General features: G+C 46.4%; 6 protein-coding genes across 6 annotated transcripts; 1 reads left to right on the top strand and 5 right to left on the bottom strand.

Annotated features, from left to right (window-relative positions):
- Positions 1-6,288: 6,288 nt before the first annotated feature.
- On the bottom strand, positions 6,289-7,416 carry H6S33_003797 (uncharacterized protein; the record flags this gene model as incomplete). Its single annotated transcript, XM_044835553.1, has 1 exon — positions 6,289-7,416. The coding sequence occupies one exon, from the start codon at positions 7,414-7,416 to the stop codon at positions 6,289-6,291; it is 1,128 nt and encodes a 375-aa protein (XP_044691331.1).
- Positions 7,417-9,615: 2,199 nt separating this feature from the next.
- Positions 9,616-10,009, top strand: H6S33_003796 (uncharacterized protein; the record flags this gene model as incomplete). The annotated part of the gene is made up of 2 exons (XM_044835552.1): positions 9,616-9,660; positions 9,770-10,009. The coding sequence occupies 2 exons, from the start codon at positions 9,616-9,618 to the stop codon at positions 10,007-10,009; spliced, it is 285 nt and encodes a 94-aa protein (XP_044691330.1).
- Positions 10,010-12,375: 2,366 nt separating this feature from the next.
- Positions 12,376-14,010, bottom strand: H6S33_003795 (uncharacterized protein; the record flags this gene model as incomplete). The annotated part of the gene is made up of 1 exon (XM_044835551.1): positions 12,376-14,010. One exon carries the CDS (start codon positions 14,008-14,010, stop codon positions 12,376-12,378), a length of 1,635 nt encoding a protein of 544 aa, XP_044691329.1.
- A 467-nt stretch (positions 14,011-14,477) lies between these two features.
- On the bottom strand, positions 14,478-15,393 carry H6S33_003794 (uncharacterized protein; the record flags this gene model as incomplete). The annotated part of the gene is made up of 7 exons (XM_044835550.1): positions 14,478-14,506; positions 14,555-14,645; positions 14,721-14,787; positions 14,853-14,943; positions 15,024-15,039; positions 15,190-15,235; positions 15,365-15,393. The coding sequence occupies 7 exons, from the start codon at positions 15,391-15,393 to the stop codon at positions 14,478-14,480; spliced, it is 369 nt and encodes a 122-aa protein (XP_044691328.1).
- A 1,953-nt stretch (positions 15,394-17,346) lies between these two features.
- H6S33_003793 (uncharacterized protein) lies at positions 17,347-20,121 on the bottom strand (the record flags this gene model as incomplete). Its single annotated transcript, XM_044835549.1, has 4 exons — positions 17,347-18,188; positions 18,277-19,579; positions 19,636-19,870; positions 19,922-20,121. 4 exons carry the CDS (start codon positions 20,119-20,121, stop codon positions 17,347-17,349), a joined length of 2,580 nt encoding a protein of 859 aa, XP_044691327.1.
- Positions 20,122-21,245: 1,124 nt separating this feature from the next.
- Positions 21,246-21,662, bottom strand: H6S33_003792 (uncharacterized protein; the record flags this gene model as incomplete). Its single annotated transcript, XM_044835548.1, has 1 exon — positions 21,246-21,662. One exon carries the CDS (start codon positions 21,660-21,662, stop codon positions 21,246-21,248), a length of 417 nt encoding a protein of 138 aa, XP_044691326.1.

Below are 21,662 nucleotides of genomic sequence, written 5' to 3'. Positions count from 1 at the left end.
GAATTCTTTCAGCTGCCTGCACTGTCACTGACTGACTGCGCGTGTCTGTCGGAAAAAGGGAAAGGGAGAAGGGAGAAGGGGTGGTTGTTTGAGCTAGTAGGCAAATTAGTAGAGTCAGTAGACAGTCAGTACAAGCTACCGGGAGATACTTCTACCGCGACGCAACGCGGGTAAGGTGGGAAGAAAGAGTAGTAGTACAGGCAAGACAGACAGGGCGCGACAGGGCAAGACAAGACAGGGCAAGAAGGCAGAAAAGAGCAGGAGAGGCACGGTAAATTAAAATTCGCAATGCGGAGTACATCTCCCATGATATCATAGTGTAGCAGCGCCTATTCTCACCTCACTTACCTACTACTCTAACTACCCATCCATGTAAGTACTACATTTGTAGCCACAAAGAGTCGGTACCTAACCCGGGTATATCACGACGACGACGACGACGAGCCGGGAATAACGGTAGTTCTCCTCTCCTCCTCCGCCCATATATCAGCAGAGCAGCAGCAGCAGCACCCGAAACGAACGAGCAATGTTACCAAGTAAAAGCCAGTCATTCATGTAGAGTGTGTATGCGTACCAGGATGGGGATCCGCGTCGAGAGTATATGTGATATCGCTCCCCCCCCGGCCCCGACAAATAACGGGCGCCGGGCGTGAAAAGAAGAGATGGAAGAGGAAGAGGAGTAAAGGGAAGGCTGTGAATGTAATGACGTCTACATATTTTTATCCCCCGGTCCAATGTGACATTTGGATATATCTTCACTTTCTGTCTGTCACCCCCGGGACCCCTCTCTCTTCAAACACTACCCATGACCATAAGGCTACGGCAGTCCCCGGTACGTAGAGCCACATGGGGATGCAAAAAAGTGATACCTTAGACATATGTAGACGACATATCTAGGTAGAGTAGTAGATTAGATAGTATGATACCTCGCAGTAGTAGTTAGTAGTACATGTAGTCACATAGCAGATTTGCATGCGGCGAGGAACGGGCGAGGAACGAGAAAGGAAGCCAGCCACCCGCGGAACCTCTTTCATCTCCTCCATCAAATCATCACCTCTCCCACTCACTTCCCTTCCCACGTGTCCAAACAAAACAGCTCTCTCTCTCTCTCCTTCTCTTTGTTTATTTATGATATAAACTTCCCATGGCCCTCCCTCACCCTTGTTACATACCCAGATGAGACCATTCGTCTATCGTCCCGTTATACGTACGTACGTACGCAGCGCCGACACTCACAAAAGCAGCGTAGCGTTGTGACCGACCGTCTTCTTCCGAGATGCTGTGTTGCAATTGCTGTGTCTGCTGTATGCTGTGTCTGCTGTGTGCGCAGAGTATGATTGATGCTGCAGTGCAACCCTGGGCTCGCTGTAGGAATTTAAGCTTTTTCGTGCCACCCATCAAAGGTGGGGTTGGATTCGCTGTTATATGGTGCGGTCGGCCTGTAAGGTGTACCACAATCCGGGTTGGTTATTCCAGAACTTTGAGGTAATGAATTAAGCTGAGAAAACTTGGAGAGCCTATTTGTAGTATAATAAGAGTTCCCAAGTTTTTATCTGTCCATAATGTTCATAGTTATTGTGGAATAAATACCTATATTTCCGTGTTGAAATCGGGATTTGGAACGTGCTCAGATATACACATCCATGCTCAGATGTACACATTTCCCGGGTGAATTACTTTTTAGCCATAACCCCACCTCACAACCTCCTACTAGTTCATACTACTTTTTTAAAGTCAACAGATATCACCTTCAAGGATGGGCCGCATTTCTAAAGCACAAAAATCCCGCCAGGAAAAAGCTAAGAAGGGAGGTAGAGGCAGGAAAAAGACAGTCATTCCAGATACTCCTATCAAAACTCCATGGAGACCCAAAACTACCCTTTGGCGCCTAAAAAAACATGCTGCCAACGCACAAAAAACCTTATTTGCCAACGCTTTCCAGAAACTTGTCATTGTAACGGCAGCTAGACGGATTGGCTATGTGAGTTGTCTGGGTACAAGGGAGAAGGATTATGCAGTGTGGTTGGGTTTAGTGAAGTGGGTTTCTATTATGTTCTATTTGTTTCTGTTACGCGAGGGTATGAGTCAGCATTGGGATAGGGTATGGATATATAAGGGGGGCGTTGTTTCGTGATTTCTTGTTTCTCTTTCTTTCTCTTTTCTCTTTATGCAACCTCTGTACTTTACAGTCACGAATACTATTTGGTTCGCGCTACGTCATAGGGTTTACCCGGTATACTAGACCAGGTACAACCATCCATAGTCCATAGTCCACAGTCTCCGTTCTTGCCTTAGGTGTACCCTTCGGCCCCATAGTCCATAGTCCACGAACTTCCTACGTCCACGTCTTCGCTTCGGTTGTATTCCTTGGCTTCATAGTTCCTACGCCCATAGTCCCCGTTAGAGTCATGGACAGAAATACAAGACCATTTTCTCCATTATTATATTCCCTAAGCAATTCAACTAGGCCCTCTACTGGTAATAGGAGTACAAGAGCAGTAGCTGGCAGTGAATTAGGTTCAAATACTCCGGCGGAAATACCAGGGGTAGATGTAACAAGAGAGGGGGGGGCATATCAACACCTTAATATCAAATTAAATCCAGAGGAACCTGAAGAGCCTGAGGGAGATTTTGAGGATATTGAGGATGATGTTGAGGCCTTATATATTGGAGAATATGGCAAAGCGGAGCTTGAGAGTGCGGTATTCAACTGGCCTAATGTCCAATCGGTACCAGTTAAGTGTATGATATTAAATCAAGGTAATTCAAATATTTCAAACATCAGTGATTTTTGTGAGAGTTTTTGAGATACTGATATATATTACTTCAATTTCTTATAGCTATTCGGGATATACTTAGAGTACTTAACTCTAAGCATCACCCTAACGGGCAGGACTATATTTGCATCAACAGGTTTTGTTTTTCATGAACTGGCAGCTCACTACACTCAAAAAAGATAACCATAATAAAAATTTAAAAAAAAAATATACAAGGAAGGAGTGTGTTATGAATGTAGCAATATGCTATCAAAAGGGTCGGAAGGTACAGGAGAGAATATTGAGACTGGAGAAAGAGTGGGTGAGGCATCGGAAAATGCCAATTAGTGGTCAGGGAAAAAACTCGAAAATGTTATGCATGTTAGAAGATGAGGGGACTATAATTGCAGTGCAGGAGTTTTTAGCTACTGCAGGACCAGGTAAAAATACTATCATTATATTCATTTACGCATGCTAATTATTGACAATAGATTTAAGGGCTGACATGCTTGTCAAAGCGGTTTCTGAATATTGGAAATCTACACAAATTGATATCAAAAAAGACTCGGAATTGGCTCTGCTATCTAGTTCCTTAAAGGAGATTGAACAGTACAGTACTACTCCTACTCTCTTTCGAAAGAAGCTCAGTATCTCGTCTACCACTGCAAAAGATTGGCTTCATCGACTTGGATATCGTTGGGGAGAGGTCAAAAAGGGTATCTATAAGGATGGACATGAGAGACCGGATGTGGTGAATTATAGGCAGGAGGTATTCCTTAAAACATATGAAGAGCTGTCATCGGTAATGCCTTATCCTGTCAGACATGAAAATGGAGATGTGGAGGTGCATATACCAATTATTCCTGAAGGGCATAAACTCATTATTCCAGTCACTCATGATGAGTGTACATGCAATGCCAACGATGGCCCTCATTATCAATGGGTAAGAGGCGATCATATACCATTGAGAAGCAAATCTAGGGGACAGGGTATACATATTTCCGAATTTGTTACTCCATGGGGGAGATTAAGGGTAGATGAGAAAAATATGTCAGATGGGGACCTTATCAAATATGGCTTGCATAAGAGAGAGGCAACCGAAATTATTCAATGTGGAGGAGCTATATGGTGGGATCAGGAAAAAATAGTGCAGCAGACATTAACAGCTATAACTATTTTCGAAGCAGCGCATCCCGGTTGCTGTGCATTATTCCTCTTTGATAATGCAACTAGTCATAGTGCATTTGCTTCAGATGCATTGAGGGGGACAAAAATGAATAAAGGGCCAGGGGGGTCACAACCACATATGAGAGACGGGTGGTATATGGATAAAAACGGAGTCAGAATGGTTCAGAAGATGTGTTATGGACAGAGGGAGAGAAAAATCCCGAAATCATTATGGGGAGAACCTAAAGGTTTAGAAGTCATTTTAAAAGAAAGAGGCTTATGGCCCAAAGAGGGCCTATATCTGGACTGCACTCAACGGAGTAATGTCCCCAAAGAGCAGAGAAAACACTCTGAAGCAGTAGCCAATTGCTGTGCCCGCAAACTCATATCTCAACAACCAGATTTTCTGTCACAAAAAGGTAGAGTTCAAGAAGTAGTAGAGGGTAGAGGACACAGAGTTTTATTCTACCCTAGATTCCATTGCGAACTCAATTGGATTGAGTACTTCTGGGCTAGGGTAAAGCTGTATACCCGAAATAATTGTGGTTATGATATAAAGTCTCTTAGAGAAATTGTACCCCTAGCACTCACATGGGCATCAGATTTGATACCCAAATGGTGGAGCAAATCGTTGAGAATTATGGATACATATAGGGTGGGAGTTATATATGGTACTGAAGAGTTCAGAGTGAAAGCTTATAAGAGTCACAGGAGGGTTACTAGTAGTAAAATATAATTTCTTGTAGTCTTACTATAGGTGCAAAAAATATCAAAAAATAAACTTGGAGCAATTTGATGAACGGTACCTCTAATTACATACTAAACTCTCTAAGAATCCCTACTGAAAATCCGGAATCATTTGGATCTATATTCATAATGCTAGTACAGTTTAAAAAATCTTCCGTAATGGTACCAAAATGATCAAAAATTAAACTCAAGGAATTTCTTGCTCGAAAGTCTCTATTTTAGCGGACACACCACAAGAACCCACGTTTAAAATCTGGCGAATTTAGGAGCATTATTCATAAAGTTAAAAAATATTTTGTATTTCATGTATTGATGGTCGTTGACCACTTGAAAGTCTTGGCGTTCCAACCCGTTGTCATGGCGGTACACCTTTAAGACCAGCCGCACCATATCTCGAGCGTGATTGGGGAGGGGGCTGCGATCCGATTCGCAAGACACATGGTACAATACAATACATATGTCGAGTACCTAGAGTATAATCCAGTACATAATAGACTGTTTTTTATTTTTTTTATTTATTTTGTTTTCTGCGATAAGGCAACCCCGTATCGCCAAGCAAAATGCACCACGGGAGTGCGGGAAGGGGAAAGGGGGGGATCTTTCTTTCTTCCCTCTCTACACTTCTCCCTACCTCCTCGGGTGGTGGTGCAAAAACATCGAGATTCTTTCTAAAGATCGGATTTGTGTCGTAGATTCGCAGCAGAAGCTGCTGTTGCTGTTGTCGTGTGTTGTGGGCGGGTAATGATAATGCAACGATTCGCCGCGTGGTGATTTGGCCCCGGGTGCATGTAATGTACGTGCGGGGAGGAAAGAAAGGGAGATAGAAGTGAGATCTATTAAAATTCCCGATGAAAGATGACGAATACGATTGATGGGTTTGGTTCGTGATGGTAGACAGATAGGAAGGAAGGAATACTTAGCTTCCGTGTGTACTCTGCCTGCTCGGTGTAATTCTTAATCATGGGGTATCACTCGCTGCAATCGTAGGTTGGTTGTGTGAGTGATTTGTCGTCAGTCGGTTGACCTACAGGGTCCGCTTGTCATAACAGGGATTTGATTGGCTTGAGAGTAACCACAGAAGTACAAGTAACTGTAACTTACCTTTGACGAGCTGCCTTGTACTCCCTATTGCCACTTATCCTATTCACTTATATAATTATCCTCATCGTGAGGCGGGTACATATGTACGCCCTCACGTAATTGCAGGAAAGTACCAGCGATCGAGATGGGCGTAAACGTACCGATGTGATTTAAATCGATTTATCTTGAATGAACGATTTTATCAAGTGCTACAAAAATTCGTTAATCTAATCTAATAACTAGCATTTCTAATAATGCCTCAATAGCCAGCAACGCAAACAGAACGCAAAAGCAACGCAAAAGCACGCAACATAGGAAATATCAAACGAGTGTGATAGGTAAGCAAGAAACAGAAACAGAAACAGCACATTCGAACAGCGCAAACACAAACAAAAACACGCATTACATAGAAAATGAACCAGGAAATGAATGTGGGGGTAATGATCAAACAGCACTTACGAAACCACAGAACACAACATCTAAGATCGCCGCCGATCTCCCTCTCTACCAATCTGGTAATAGCCTAGAATCTCTTGACCTACTCGTCCGGGTCCGAGCTATACCATGAAGGCTTAACACCCGCCAGACGGAGTTGGCGCTCTCTCCGGCGCTTCTCCTTCTGCTCCTGTCGGGATAATTCGTCCTCTTCCTCCGCCTCGGGAGTTGTCGCTGGGGGTTCCACCACTTTCTCTACTTCCTGTACTAGGGCCTTGCCTTTCTTGGCCGGCACCTTTGGCTTTACCGGAAATTTCGGCTTCCTCACAGCTTTCGGCTTCTCCGGAGATTCCGCTTCTGCTGTAACTTTCCCTTTCCCTTTAGTCGGGGCTTTCGGCTTCACCGGGGATCTCGGTTTCTTTGGCAATACCTTCTTCGGGGATTCTTCTTTCTCCTCCTCCTCCTCTACCTCTTCGTCATACTCCTCGGGGGCTTTCTCGACAACCTTTAGCTTCCTGGTAGGTTTAGACTTCTTAGGCGACTCCTCCTTTTTGGTAACTTTACGCTTAGTCGGAGATTTCGGTGCCTTGGGGGGTTTCACTTCCTTCGCAGGCTCCTCCCAAACCGATAACATCATCTTCCTACGAATTCCCTTCTTCTCGTCTAGTCCCCATAGTACGACATACGCCCCTATGAGTCCCGCCCTCTCACACGGTATCAAATGGTAACTCGGCTCCTCCGCGGTCCCAACATTCCCCGACAGCTCATACACACTCCCACCCCCCTCCCCTGTCTCTCTCTTTGTGGGGGAGGACCTTCGGGTTGACACCCATGGGTCTGTATAGCGGTCGATTGGGGCGGGGGTCCTGGAGGACCTGCGGACCGGGCTAGGATTGCCGACCGCTTTGGTGTTTTTGCGAGGAGGCTTTGTTGCGAGGGTGCGGCGGCCGCGGGGAACGGGGGAGTCGGGGACGGGCTGGCTGGTGCTTGGTGAGGCTGGGGTTTTGCGGGCGGGGGTGCCGGGTCTACTAGGAGTTGCTTTCCTGGTGGGTGTAGCTCTCGCAGGACTTTTCCTGGTGGGTGTACCTCTCGCAGGACTTTTCCTGGTTGGAGTGCCTGGGTCGACAGCGGCGGTGTTGGAGAGGGTAGTTTTGCCACGAGGTGACTTGGTGGGGTCGCGGGAGCCTGTGGCTGCTTCGTTCTCTCTATGGGATCTTGTGTTATTAGACATCTTGATCCTGTTTGCAAGTTGGGTTTGTATTGTGAGAGCTAGATAAGTTGCGATTGTTTAAGTATTGAGTATTGAGTTTTGAGTATTGAGTATTGAGTATTGAGTATTAAGTATTGAGTATGAGTATTGAGTATTGAGCTTGTATGCTTTGCAATATCCGGATGATGATGTGGTAAGAAATTCTGAGCAGCGGAGCAGAAATGGCCTTTATACGAACAGGCCATGAAAGCCATATTTCAAGGTACGAAATGATGAAAACGCGAAGGAGTGCTTGAAAATGCCATGATGGTAGATGTTTCTGCGTTGAAAGCGGTCTTGGCCCTTGAGAATGGATGTAGTCATGAAATTCGGCTATTCCCGTAGGAGAGATGATGTTGAGAAAGACAGAGACTAGCTCTCTAAGTAGAAATGTGTTCGGTTGCGGTTTAGAAGCCAAGACGCCCAACACGAGTGATGGGCTGAGACCGAGTGATATTCCGAGACGCAAATTCGCCAAACGCGTGACACGCAGCCTAACGATCGGGAAAGCCCAAATCACTTCGCTACCTTGAAGGCGCGCGTAGTTTCATGTTCATGCAGTCCTAGGATCGGTCTTTCCGGCCGCGGCGTTGTACAATTAATGAAGTAATCAATCAATCAATCAATCAACCAATCTGGCCGCGGCGGTTGGTATGTATCTCGCTTATTACATGTACTCCCCATGACCGAACCTCCCAGGAGATGAGCCTATCTCAGGCCCACTACCGCATTAATTCGAATTCGAATAGACGACCGGTCACACAAGGCGTTGAAACTCCCGTATTTTGGTTATTTGTCTTGAATACGCCCCCGGCCTAATCTCCCCCTCATACTGGCTTGAAAAAAGGCAACTTCGACGTCTTGTGTGACCGGCCGTCTATTCGAATTAATGCGGTAAGAGTTGGTAATCGTGGCCAGGAGAACATTGATATCAGTTTTACCTCGAAAATACTGACGCAGAGGATATCTCGATCGAAAGAGTGTCTTACATGCTCGTAAACCCCATAACTATACAACTACTTGAACCCATCCGCAGCATAAATTGTCGATTGACGGCGATATCAGCGATTTCAAATTCCCGATGTTCTGAAACTCTCCCAAAATATTAGAAGTGGTCTGTAAATTTGTAACCCTCTTTAAAAGTTAAAATCTGTAGAACTTCTGTGCCGAGTCATAAAATCTCACTCGGAATTCGCCCAAATAGAGCTAATCAGCCAAATGGGGGGAGAAAGACGATTCTATGCCCTGGGCTCGCCTTAAACTTTGAACAGGCTTATTTGACTTATTTCCGTGCTCTCCTTTTCCAGTAAACGAAATTGCTGTATCCCGTTGTTTTTATCGGGGGGAGCGGGGTGGTGGGTGCAAGAACTGATGAGTCGCCATGAAGTAAGAGAGGAGAGGGTCTTTCCTTATAATTACGGTGTATAACTAATTAGAGGACAGCTTGCTCTAAAGACAAAACGTACAGGTGCGTAAAGTAATGTTGACAACAACGTTGTTGTCCACAACAAGCTCAACCAGTTAGCGGATGTGCATCCAACCCAGTGGACACTTTGGATGCTACAAGGTGCAGTGAATAAGCTCACAGTCCAAAAAATCTGGATGCTTATATACAAGGCGAGTCGACTGCAGCTGTGCAGCAATTAGCGGTCAGGTTTGACGCTTGTTTCGATAACTCGGCTAGCCACATGTAGACAATTCGCCATATGAGGTTGAGTTAGCCGCTAGCGGAAGGAATCTTTATTATCTCTCCTAAAATCATTTGGTTTCCAGTGTCAATGATCATATCTACCACCCACGAACCTAACTACATGTAGTACTAAGCCTAACATACCCAAAACCTATCAACCTGCTGTGTCTCTTAACAAGAACGAAATCCTTATCCCGCGGGCCTATACATCCAGATCGGGCAAGCAAGGTTCCAGTTCAACTGGCTTCCTCCAAAAGCGGTTAGTCCACCCGCCGATCAGGGCCAGGGTGTGGGCTGGTTGCTGGTGACGTCACACCATTCGTGTTCCTTTATAACACTTGAATTCTGCACCCACGACAGCTCATTCTCTGCAAGTCAAGTCAAGCCATCGTCTAGTTAGATTCCACAGCTCCATCGTCTATTCATCCATCCATCTACTCACCACCCAAACAGCCAAACCCAAACAACCAATCCAACCCGAATCAACCACAATGGGTCTCGCCTCCGCCCTCCTCCTCATCATCATAACCATCATCGTACGTCCCGTCCCGTCCCATCCCCTTCCCTCATCTCCCCTCTCTCCCCAGCCAATCCAATCCAATCATTCCAATACAGTAAAAAAAGAAAACTAACAAACCACCCCAGTTCCCCCCGCTCGGCGTCTTCGCCGTCGCCGGCTGCGGCATGGACCTGCTCATCAACATCGTGCTCACAATCCTCGGCTACCTGCCGGGCCACCTGCACGCCTTCTACCTCGAGTGGGTGTACTACGAGCGCAAGGAGCAGAACCTGGCGGGCCGGCTCATGGAGGCGCCTGCGCCGTTTGTGTTTTCAGAGAGGATCCAGGGGACGAGTTATGGTACTATTGTGAGGGAGCCGGTTTAAAGTACTAGCTATGCAGTTAGTTGAAGGAGGAGGAGAAGGAGGAGGATGAGGAGGGGGGAGAAGGGGAGGGGGATAATGAAAGTATATTTGGCAGGGCGCATGGGACTGGGTTTTTTTTTTGCGTGGGTTGCTTGTGTGTTTTTTTCTGTATTTTTTCAGTTGGACTTGTTTTCTGCTTTCTTGGGTGCGTCAGCTGGGTGTTTGTAACAATGCAAATCAATCAATGGTTTAATATCTTTACTACATATATCTACTTGTTTATGAGAATCAATTAACTCACAGAGCTCTTTCTTTTACATGTTGAGAATTAACTAAGAGCTCTTGTTGAGAATTAACTGCATAGCTAACCATACAGCTAGGAGCTCTTAAACATCCAACGTCTACCCATACCAATCCAGCCAAGCGCGGGGCAATAAAAACCAGTTCCCGAAACCCCAAAAGTGATTGGTCCAGAGCCTTCCACTGCCCGCCTTGACGCGCGTCATGGAATGCTCTCCAACCCATATTCCAGAAACCCTAACCCAACCCAACCCAGCTATATCCACCACCATCCATCCACATCTCTACCCCCGCCTCCACTTCCACCCCCACCCCCATAGCCTCCCAAACACCCATAACAAACAGCCTTCCCAAGCCTCACTACAAGACCCAAAAACCTCGTCAAAAAAGACACATCCAGAGCCCCGAAACCACGATACTAGAATTCTTAAGCCCGGTTTGAAATCCGCCGGTCTGGATTGGAATCTGGGCCGGAGTATTTGAAACTAGGCTAGAGATCCTGCCAGGTCCGCCGTGAGAGGAGCAATGAGAGCTAGAGTACCAGAGTAGATTGTCTATTAGGTTTTCAATACTCTAGTCTCTAGTCGATATCTACTAGTAGTTACAAGTAGGAATGATGATATTAAGGCCCACCGCCCCCCCCCCGGCCAGCTAGGCGCTAGATGGTCAATGCACTAAATATTAATCTATTAATCTATTAATCAATCAATTAATTACCAAAAAAAAAAAAAAAAAAAAAACGATCGAGATGCCTAGAGTACTCAATTAATTATGTACAACCAGATCAAGCATGCCCTTCCTTCCATTATTAAGTCCCATAACCCTTTCTCCCTCGATCCTGCATATCCATATTGTATAATTTGTATTTTACACATGTAGAACGACTAGACTCTAGTAGCTAGCAGCAGCTACATGTAGTATTTCAAAGCAGATGTAAGGGGCACCGCGAAATATGAAGAATCCCTCAACCCACTCCAATTCGTTAATTTCGGCAGTACGTGCCGATCACTCTCACGATACGTGGTACGTTCTTCTCCCTATACCGCGCGGTACCTACATGTATTTCATATGTGTGTGTGTGTGTGTTTGGGGACTGTGTTAAGATTAGGATATTCGAGAGTGATGATGTGGAGTGTCGAGTGATAAGTTTCACAACAGCACTAGCCCCTTTCCACCCACCACCACCACGCACTCCACACCAACAACTCCACACCCCCTGCTGCGGGAAGCAGAAAGTGCGACACGACAAGCGAGATGTGGGGTGCATGCATGCAGGACAGGAAAGAACAGCCACTGATTTGATTGTCAGCGGTTTTGGTTATTGGAGTGTCTAGCTAGACGTACATACAGTACATACATGCAATTGAGGACGAGCGAGAGCGAGAAGCGAATTAAGGAAAGAATGTGTGATTGCTAGCAAGTAGTGAGGAGGAAGGGTGTGAGTGAGCCCGATAAATAAGATAATTATTCAACAGTCAAAAAAAAAAAAAAAAAAAGACTCAAAAGAGAGACCAACACAAACACAACAGAATAGTTAAGCAGTAAGCAGTAAAAGTTACATCAAAACCCAGTAGTAGTAGTAAGTAAGCGCAGCAGAAGCAGCAGTAATAGTCCAACAGAAAAAACGCGATGCAAAAAACAAAAAAAGGACGCCGTCATGGCATTCGTGCAAGAGCGATATGAAAGAAAGAAAGCAAAAGTCTAGACAAAACAAAAAACTCCAGATAATTTTACCCCCCCACTCCAAGAAAGAAAGGAAATCCTAGAAATACAGCCTTAACCTAGAGTAAAAAGAGCACAAAAGCCCCCCGCCCGACCGCCGCCGCAGCCCCGCCAACCCACCATTGCCGGTTTCCCTGCCTACCCTTGCCCGCACATGACTATTCCCGCATTCCGACATATATCCCAGCTGCCCCGTAAACTACAAGAACCTTCCATGCATAGTAAAAAAGAGAGAAAAAAAAAGGAAAATCAAATAATGCACCGGGGTTGAGTACTCAGTAAAAGGAAAACAATGAAGGAAAGGGTCTTTAGATGTCCAAGTGAAAATGGAAAGTAAAAAAATCGCTATTAGTGATATAGCCCAGTTATGTCTCCGAGACATCACCCAAACTATCAACCCTCTGCACCACCCGAATCGGGAACCTTATACCTGGCCCCGAGCGCTTCGATATCTTCCTCTGCATGCCCATCTCATTAACACTGATCGGCCTGATCGGCGGCGGACTCCTCAATTCCCGAAGACCGCTCGGAGATCCCTGAATACTGTCCCTCCTACTCGCGCTCCTAAAGTCCCGCAGCCCCGGCGACCCCTGCGTACTATCCCTCCTATTCAACCCCGTCTTCAGATCCCGGAGGCCAGGAGAGCCCTGGGCGCTCTCCCGCCGACTCAGGGTCGAGTCACTGCGGAGCAGCTGTTTCAAGCCCAGAACCGTGCCACGCCCCGCTGCGCCACCCTCGCGGTACTTCTGCACATACTCCTCCACCAGGTCGAGCGCTGTGGAACCGTTCTCATCCTTGAGTGTTGTGTCGGCCCCGTTCTCGATCAGTATCCGGGCCATGTCCTCGTAGCCATTTACGGCTGCGAGGTGGAGGGCCGTTTGTTTCCGTTTTCCTTGGTGGTTGACGTTTGCGCCGTTTTCGAGGAGCATCTTGAGGATGTCGTTCTTGATGCTCTCCATCGCGAGGGACGCTGCCCGGATGTCTTGGACCGGCTCCGTGTTGCTTCGGCGAGGCGGGAGACGCTCAAAGGACCGGTGGCGTGATAACCTGCTGGAGTTGGCTCTCTTTACCTCGACTGGGTCTGAGCCGGCTGCCACGCAGAGGAGCGGAGTGTTGTTATCTACATCCCGGAAATTAATGACTGTTGCGGCGCCCAGCCGGAGCATCCTAAAGACCGCTTCTGTGTTATTACTCTTTGCCGCAATGTGCAGCGGTGTCTCTCCCCGCTGGTTTGGTATCGTAAAGTCCGCACCCTTCTCTAGCAGATACTTCATCATCTCGGGGGGACATTTGTCCGAGCTAGCGAGGTGGAGAGCTGTGTCCCCAGCTCTATTCTGCGCCTTGTGGTTCGCGCCGTGGTCGAGCAGGAGTACCAGGATGGACTCGTCTTCATTCTGTATGGCGAGATGTACTGCATAGTTGCCCGCTTCGTTGTCTCTCTGGATGTTGACGTTAGCCCCTTTGTCGATAAGGAGCTTCACGATCATTTCCTTCTCACCCTCCACCGCAAAATGCAGTGCTGTCGACCTCGACTGAGCCTTCGTATCCAGCTCCGCCCCCCTTTCCAGCAACACCCTCACCGCCGCCTCCTGCCCCTCCAGTGCCGCACAATGAAGCGCGGTCTCTCGATCCCCCCAGTAGCTCTTCGCCTCTATATTCGCCCCCTTCGCCAACAACCTGCGTATTATCCCATCGTGCCCGTTTGCTGCAGCGTGCAGCAGCGGCGTCCACCCGTTGCAGTCGAGAGCTCCAACATAACTTCCATTCTCCAGCAGCGCCCCGGCAAGCCGCTCATACCCCCTCTCCGCCGCCCAGTGGAGCACCCTTTTCCGCCGGCCGAGGTCCACGGGGACGGCCTTCTTGTCGAGGAGTGGTTGGACCAGCTCGGCGAGCCGTCGGTTTGCCCGCAGTAACGCGTTGAGGTGGGAGCATTCGGGTAGCAGGCTGAGTTGTTCGCCGATGTGAATGAGCAGCTCGTTGGGGAGTTGGAGGAGAGACATATTTGTGTTTCTGTTTATTTCTGTGCTTTCTTCTGTTTCCGTTTACATGGAGGCGTCGTTGGGAGGTTTTGTTTGTTTGTTGACGGCCGGCGTTCACAAAGACATGGAGTCGAGAGAGTGAGAGAGTAAAAAAAAAAAAAGAAAGTGATCAAGGAGAGAGAGAGCAATGAAATGAAAAAAAAAGACCCTAGCAAATTCCCTAGCTAGTAAGTATGGGCTTTTTTGGGGAATTTGAAGGTCGAGTGCGGCGTCCCTCCCCCCGGGCTGACATGCTTAAATGAAATTCACGTTCCCTCTCGTCCGTGCTAGACGGCACATGAAACACCTGAACTTACCGTATTGGGGCTTCCAAAATTATGAAACCAAATGGGGAATGTATGGGGGGAAGGGGAGGGAAGGGGGGGCGTTTGTGACATTGTAAAAAAGAGTATGGCAGGCAACGGTCCGTGTCCGCAATGACATAAGGATCAGCGACTATCATGCAGAGAGAAGGGAGCTTTTGAACATCAGCCAGCTACAGGTACGAGAATAGATTATGACATACATATGCACTGCTGCTGCTGCAGTTGCAAATTGGTTTTTTGTGGCTTTGAGAAAAGACGGCCTCGAAACGCGCGGTAGGTAGAATAGCTAAGCTGAACGAACGCATTTCAACTGTCTGTCAGTCTGCTGTCTGTTCTGTCTGTCTGTCTGTCTGTCTGGATACTCACAGATCGGGCGAAGAATCCAGAAGAGGGTGAGATCTCTTGGCAGCTGAACTGAAAATAGGTTGAGTAACTAGCCACATCGATGTAAGTTGAGGTCGGTGACACCTGTGGACAGGGCAGGGGTGAAAACCACACAGCTCAGCTGCGCCAAGGCCGAGTGATATTCTCCGATAGAAAAGACGGCGATGCATGGTACCATCCAGCTCCATCCATCCATCACTCCCTCCTGAGGTGGCAAGCAAGCATGCAAGCACACACAACTCTGGAGCCGAGAAAGCCATAAAGCTGGGCCAAACAAACAGAAACCCAGGAAACATCCCCTCTAGCGGCCATATGTTATTGATTGGGAATAGCGAGGAGGAAGGAGAAGGGGGCTTTGCTTTTTCCCCAACCCAACCCCAAAGGCCGGAAAAGGGGGAGAGGAGGGAGCAGATGGTGAAATTGTTTTGTTTGTGCGCATCCGAAAAAGTACCTGCATAACATCAAGACACCCAACATCAAGTTCCCAGTTCAGTGTACTTTAACGAATTGTAACACCACTGTGTGTATTGGTGGAAACAATCACTTGACACCAATGGTAAAGAGCATTATCAATCTCGTGCGCAGCTATAATTTGCACAGTGTTGTAGCAGTATGTACATACCTACTCGAGCAGGTCAAAACCAAGAGACATCATCTTCGTGTATCGCTGTCACTTGTCTGCCCAAGAAACGATGCAGGACCGATGTCCGGCACGTACGGGATCATCCGGGCCCAAGGGAAATAAGGAGATCCCCTCGGCCTCTCCATGAACGTTTTTCGAGAAGCTTTACTCCTTCTCGTAGGGCTCTGGGAACCAGGGAGTAGTGAGCAACTGAGCAGCAGGCCTTTGCTTCGGGGCTCCCATCTGAACAGAGCAGGTCATGCACTTTTTCGGGTAGGGCAGACTTACTAGCAGAGTGCTCAGATACACACGTTCCCAGCAGCCAGTTCTTACCTAGGCAGTCAAGGCACGCCCAGACAGCAATTGTTAATATGGGTGTATTACGTAACCAAAGGAGGAAAAAGAAGAAGAGCTTTAATTACATGTAATGTATGATAGATAAACTGGATTGATGATAAGAGAGGAGTCCCCTAACCGAGAAGATATACCAACTAGCCTGGTATATCTGTTCTACTCTCTACATGTAGCTATGAATACAGTGTTGCTAACATGTATTGACTAACCCTTATCGGTAGTCTCGTAATCTATCCTTACAAAGAGGGAATATTCGGCTGCCAGGACTCTGCGAATTGAAGTTGCGGGATTAGTACTCCCACCATGGCCAGACATACATACCAGCGGTCCTGTCCCATCCCCCAACAAGGCCTCCCAACACTCAATAAGAAAGAAACAAAAAAAAAACCCCCATCATACAATCCCGACTCTCCCCTATTAAATAACCCAACCCAACCCAACCAGCACCCATATTGCAGCGTCCTTATTCTTTCCACCCGTCTCATGATCCCAGTCCTGTGCAACGCACCGACTCGCAATCCCGCCAGCATGGCTGCATACATTCCACACCTTATTTCAACTCTCCTGGCCCTTCTTCGGAGTTGGGTGACCGGACATTCTGGCTTAAGAACCAAGAGGATACATTCCTTCACGGCTTCGGTCGCCCGATGCTAATAGAATGTTCCCATCCATCCGCTCTCAGGAATGTTTTTCGACGCTATCTTACCAGCATAGCAAGATGTTTATTATTATGGATATGTTCAAGAATGCAAACCTGGTCACAGAGAAACACTCCACTCCCAGAAGTAAACCTCGGCCGCCATGGCCTAGTGCAGTTGTCTCTATGTAGTGGACATCAAAGACAGTCTTATAATTATCTCTCCGACGGGTTGAACCTAATCCTCCTCCCAAATCCGCGTTGGGTGAGTTTATTGTCCGGTACAGATTCCTTTTTCATAATGGCACTCGATCGTGGCAAGTGAGAAAGTTAATGGTTTCATCTCTACATGTACTTCAACTATTCTGTGGTGTGCCCACAACTTCGGTTGGTACATGTAATCTTAATTGTTAGGTTCTTCTACATACTTTGTGTTCAATTCATGCATTGATTGCTTGATCAATCAACATGCCATTGCGTAGTAACCATGGCTTCGGGGCTCTGATCTACTATGCAACTTAAGATTTGTAAGTTACTTTTATGGGTACTGATTGATACCATATATGGATTGAAGGTGTGTAATTCAGACCATGCAAAACATGGAATCAACCGGACCCGACAAAAAATCACCCTACCGATAGTTACTATATCTTCTTTGTCCAGCCTCAAATCCAAAAGAGAATGGCCTGTAAGAAGATAAAAATCGCCTTTTGAGCCTTCAATTGTATGAACAATACATACACAACCTCAACAGCGAGATAATTGAAACAACTAAACTTGATTCCCATTCCCTCGAAATAGCTGCTTAGCACGCATGCCGCACCCCCGGACTGAAACAATTCGAAACAGTACATACAACCATGTGAATCACAGTCAGAAGGTCCGGAAAAATCAAAGAAAAAGCATGGGTAGAATAAAATGATAACTTCTGCAAGGAAATCCCACTAGTGCCTCATAGGTATCTTCCTCTGAACATGATCGACCCGTATCTTCAACTAATTCTGTGCTCTCGGGGTATTATTTTCATCTGTATTCAAGCTTAATCTTGCAATGCCTTTCTTGTCATTTTCAAGAAGCAACGACAGGTTGTCCCAAGTAGCTTCGTGCTTGGCTAATTCAGCAAAGCAGGCATCCTCAAGGCTCATTGCAGCAGTACTTATTGAGAGCATTCCAGCGATAAGTCCAGTACTGCCGTCGATTACTGTTTTCGAAATCGAATGTGTCCACACGATTGTTCCTTGGCTTTTCAGTTTTGAAAAATTAAACCTGTACTCTTCGACATCATGATATTCGGGATTCATGATTTTCGTAACATCACTGAGAGACGTAGCCTTATCAATCAAATCAACTTGTTCGACTGTTGTAAACCCCTGTGAATATGGGTTGTGCCGACTGGACCCAAAATCAGGAGACATAGGTTGCTCGCTCTCGTCACGCATTATCTTAGTGTAATCAAAGAGATCCCCAAAAATTATTATTGCCTTTGCAATACGCTTTACTTCCTGGAGATTATATCCTCCTTTCTTTCCAATATGTACCGATATCGTGATGACATCCTCGATATCATCATGGAATGTTCGTAAAGATCTCAAAATTTTGGGCAATGTTAGTTTTCTCCACTGAATGCATCGTTGCTTCTCGATACCCAGTCCTAGATAGCCGTGGCCTTCGAAGAAATTCTCATTCTCGAGCATCCTGTCCTTCATTTCTGCATCCGCTGAAAATATAGCTGAACCAAATGAGCTAGGCTTATTTGTCACTATCGACTGTACCTTAACACTTGGTAGCTCGTTGAAAATGGCGGAGATGTCTTCGTAGACCTGATAACCAGAACGACCTACCCCTTTTGTTAATACCAGTCCAACCTCCAAACCAAGGGTGAGTTTATCCCCTTCCTAGATAGATATTATATTAATTTCACAAACATTTAAGCTTCCTCGCACAAACGGGATAACCTACGTATTGAATCTGTTCTAAGTTGTTTTCCAAGGACTCTTCGTCTTTCTCAACTGAATCATCGCTCTCGCTCAAATCACTTTCGGATTTTTCGGACATGACCTCCCAATTACTTATGGATCTCCACTCCACCCCTCCCTCAGGCTCAACGCGAAAAATGATGCTCAACCATTGCTCGGGGTCCCAGCGTAACGAAAGAATACCTTCGCTTTCATGTTTAATCTTTCTCTGTTTAAACATAGGACTGGTACCACCATAACCACCACTAATCACAGGGCATATCGGGATCTGTTTGTCATGATCAATACGGGAGCTCCCATGTTCTGATAGTACTGATGTCTGCTCATCCTGCGCTCCAAAAACAGTCAATTTCATCGGTACGTGACTGGAGCTTTGCAAAAATTTGTATGCTTTATGTTGAACGATTTGATCCAGTGTAGAGTTCTTCTCATATTCGTCCACAGGTAATAAGGAGTCATCGAGCCTTTTGGTAGGGGTTGCCCCCGGAGCTTTATAGGCAGGAACGTATACACGTAAAGTAATAAAGGATTTTAAGATTGTTTCGAATCTTACTCCCCCTGGAAGAGTCTCTGAGGTTCTTGAGTAGATATCGCAGCGAACATCCACGTGAGTACGTTCAGGGAAGTTTGATGCAAGTTTGATCGCTCCAGTGAAGCTCTCTGTATTCTCGTCCCACTCAAGATATGTAGGATAGAGGCCCCAAGTGGTCTTCTTTCTCAGAGAATCATAGTTCTGATGTGGATCCCAGAGCAAAGGTTTTATTGCAACCTTTTCCCCAGAGATGATACCAACCGTCTGCTCAATTGGGACCACGATCTGACGCATGAAACGGCAAAATCTATACGCTTCCCAGCCTCCACAGTTCTCAAAGTCAAATTTGTAACAGCTTTCCGGAAGAAATTCGTCTGACCTTTCAATGGTCGTTTGGATCGAGCGAAGGGAGGTACAGGTGTTCAAAAATTGTTCTTCAAACCCTGTCCAAATCGGCTCAACATTCAAAGAAAGACCTCGGTGGTGTAAATCCAAAAGTAATTTTTCCTTTCTGCAGATGTATGGACGAGTTTTAGAGGATTCTCTAGCTTCGCCGACAAGTATTTGTTCCGCAGCCTTGTACAATTTCCAAATATCCTCGGCCTTAGAGTCGGTAAGTGCCTTCCAAACAGACTCATATCGCACGGGATAAGCGGCCGACCCAATCGTAAAAAAAGCTTTCTCAATTGAGATTTCTCCTTTCAAAGGATAATAGAAAACCTTAAAAATGTCAATAAGTAGATCATGGTAAACCAGTGATAAAGAAAGGGACATACCAGGGGTCTTGACAGATCACTGGGGGCTTCGATGACCGCATGTACCCCAGGCGGGCCGATAATACTCTTAAGCTTGAACGATCTCATCGGAGGCTTTGGAGCCCAATGATTAAACCCGTCAACTAGTTTCATCAACTTGGATCTCAGGCTTTCGCCCCCTCTGTCGTAATGAATGCTGTCGATGTCTTCAACGAAGGTACAGAGCTCCTCGACTAGTAATTTGTGTTTGATAGACCTATGAGGTGAGTTATAATGAACGAAAAGAAAGATATATAAATCAACCTACCCGCATTCTGAAAACGGCAATGCATCGATAGAGTTGATCAATACCCTCATGATACTCTCCGGGGCGAATGTTGGGGGAGAAAGTGCTGAATTAAAGCTAAATACGGGTTCTGGATAAGAGGGTCCACAATATGATGGTTTTGAGCCATTGAAGCGAACTCCTGTAGCAGGCTTGCATACATAGTCGTCCTTAATTGGCATTTATGCGACGATGGCTTGTTGGGATAGTTAAAGAGATCAGCTAAAATAGAAATCTAAAGTTTTGGCGTAGAGAATTTAACGGATGTGAAGGAAGGACCGGCTATAAAACGAAAGCGAGGTATAAAAGCTAGATTTTGACGCTTGTTGGCTTCCGTCGAGACTGCATGCGTTTTTGGATAGGTGTAAAAGAACAACATACGCAGTAGAGAAAGTTGTGTAAGGCAGAAGTGTCCATTAAGTGCAGATTTTTACAAGTCCCAACGTCAACCGCCCCGGCGGGCATGCACAGAATATATGAGCCAATAAAACCAACCTTCCTGAGCATTACATCTCACTCGATTTTGCCTTCACCAATAATCACTCGACGATCCACCAATCCACACATACCATATTCCAACTCCACCCCTAGCACACCATAACAAACCTCTCCGATATAATACACCCCATCTGCCGCATGAATTATAAACACCAAATATACCTATATATACCCACACGGGCAGCTACCTTCACTTTAAACCAGGTTCATCTCACCACTATGCATCAATTAATTCCTGCCTGCATTCAATTGCAAGTGCATGAATCAAGGAGTCATAGGTGAGAAAATTAACTACTATGAGTGTCGAGTATCCGAAACCTCGGCAACTTGTCACACACCCAAGGCCTCTGTCACCGTCACTCGAGTATCGTAACTGTGAAACTGTTACTTAACTGTCTCAAAGTGCATTGTGTACCCTGCTTGGCAGTTTCTTGGGAGAAACTGCAGCCGCGAGGCATCTGCTCTAGTGATGTGTACCGAGATCAGTCTAAGATAAAAACGATCTCGCATATAATAAAAAAAGGGAAAGAAAGTTTAATAATTTCAAAGAAGCGCCAGTTAATACAAAAAAGAAACCCGCCTTTGTACAGTACACTCGGCGGCTGCTAATCCTATCCTCCCTCAATGATCCCGACCACAGAGAAGAGAAAAAATAAAAGCACCCAAGCCATTAATCATTAAACAACCCAGCTTAGCCCAAGCCTATCGATACCCGCTTAGTCGCGATTTGTACACAGTGCTCCAATCCAGTAAACATTTTTTTTTCTTTTTCGAGTTTCTTTGTTTGATAGTCTCTCTAGTCCATTGACTACAGAATATGCCCCAACATCACAACACCCAATGCAATCGCGAACGCACCCATTGAGCCTCCAACCTTCCCAAGCTCGCCAGCTCCGTTTCCATTGCCGGCCAACTCACTGGTAGCAGTCGTACTCGCGGATGCCGACGCCGCAGCGGTGCTCGATCCAACAACAACCACCGTTGTCGCTGTAGTGGAGAGGTTTCCGGAACCGGTAGCAGATGCACTGTGGACGCTAGTGATGAAGGAAGTTACGACGGTTGTGTTGCGGCCAGCGGTAGTATTTGCTGCTGCTGCTGTAGTCTCAGGGAGAGCGGTGGTGGGGGAGGTGGATGTAGTGGTATTGGACCAGGTAGTAGTTGCATTTTGAGCCTGGGCTACAGAGAGGGTGGCCACGAGGGACAGAATGAGGGGGAATAACTGCAT

Source organism: Morchella sextelata (genome assembly GCF_020137385.1).
Source record: "Morchella sextelata strain SCLS chromosome Unknown scls_16, whole genome shotgun sequence".
NCBI classification, from domain to species: domain Eukaryota; kingdom Fungi; phylum Ascomycota; class Pezizomycetes; order Pezizales; family Morchellaceae; genus Morchella; species Morchella sextelata.
The sequence above is the reverse complement of the archived record's forward strand: the minus strand, read 5'-3'. Positions and strand labels throughout refer to the sequence as shown.